Consider the following 1140-nt stretch of genomic DNA (forward strand, 5'->3'; position numbering starts at 1 on the left):
CCCCCCCGGGGGGGGGGCCCCCCCGGGGGGGGGGGGGGGCCCCCCCCGCCCCCCCCCCCGGGGGGGGGGGGCCCCCCCGGGGGGGGCCGGGGGCGGGCCCCCCCCCCCCCCCCCCCCCCCCCGGGGGGGGCGGGGGGGGGGGGGGGGGGGGGGGGGGGGGGGGGGGCCCCCCCCCGGGCCGGGGGGGGGGGGGCGGGGCGGGGCGGGGGGGGAGCGGAGCGGAGCGGAGCGGAGCGGGAGAGACGGAGAGAGGGAGCGGAAAGAAAGAGGGAGAGAGAAGCCTTGAACTTTTGGATGAGCGGCGCGGGCGTCGTCTCGAGCGGAGGCAGCACGTGCAGGAACAGGTGCGTCGAGGCGGTCGGCATGACGCGCTTGTCGAGGAAGGCGAGCTGCAGCTCGTCGAGCGCCTACAAGAGAGAGAGCCGGCATATCGCAAAGGCGGGAAGCCGTGGACGGCGCACCAGAGCTCGTTGAGCGCCTTGAGCAGCGCGCCCTCGGCCGCCTCGGGCGTGTCCATCGCGTCGGAGTGCGTGACTCCGCGTGCGAAGACGCGCTGCTGCACGCCGCGGCCGGCGCCCTGCGAGCCGAGAAGCACCACCGAGTTGTGCGAGATCGCGGGCAGCCGCACCGGGTTCCAGTTCTGCAGCCGGTCGAGCTCGAGCGCGTTGTAAAAGGTTGGGTACATGTTGCGCCGGTTGGGGTCCTCGGCGAAGCCGTTGGCCGCGGTGAACGAGAAGAGGCGCGGCCACTTTGGCGGGTTTGGCACCATGAGCGAGACGAGCCGCACGCCCTTGGCCTTAAGCACGCCTGCGCTGCTCTCGATGGCCGCCTGCGCGGTCGCGATGAGCGCCTCCTCGGCGCCGGCGCCGGTGCCGATTGGCGCGTTGAGGGCGATGTGCAGCACGTTGAGCGGCGACGAGGCGTCGGCCGGCTCGTAGTCGGAGAGGAGGGACGGGATCGCAGTGCTGAGCGAGGCGAGCTCGGGCACGAGCGCCAGCTGGCCGTACCTGGACGGACAGAGGTGCCGGCGGCGTGTCTGAGTGTCGGTTGTGGCTCGGGCACGAGGGGCGGGGCTGGCCGTCACTGGCGCGGGCGAGGGGAGAGGGGAGGGGAGAGGGGAGGCGAGAGGGGAGGGAGAGG

General features: G+C 75.3%; 1 protein-coding gene across 1 annotated transcript in view; it reads right to left on the reverse strand.

Moving 5' to 3' along the window:
* Positions 1 to 1140, reverse strand: part of ACC-2 (acetyl-CoA carboxylase) — an 11003-nt gene that overhangs the window by 3491 nt on the left and 6372 nt on the right. The window contains exons 8-9 of the mRNA XM_005788150.1: positions 479 to 1007; positions 281 to 407 (exon numbers count right to left, since the gene is read on the reverse strand). Coding sequence (XP_005788207.1) covers positions 281 to 407; positions 479 to 1007 — 656 coding nt within the window. The remainder of the gene's footprint in view (positions 1 to 280; positions 408 to 478; positions 1008 to 1140) is intronic.

The sequence above is a fragment of the Emiliania huxleyi genome (genome assembly GCF_000372725.1).
Source record: "Emiliania huxleyi CCMP1516 chromosome Unknown EMIHUscaffold_138, whole genome shotgun sequence".
NCBI classification, from domain to species: Eukaryota; Haptophyta; order Isochrysidales; family Noelaerhabdaceae; genus Emiliania; species Emiliania huxleyi.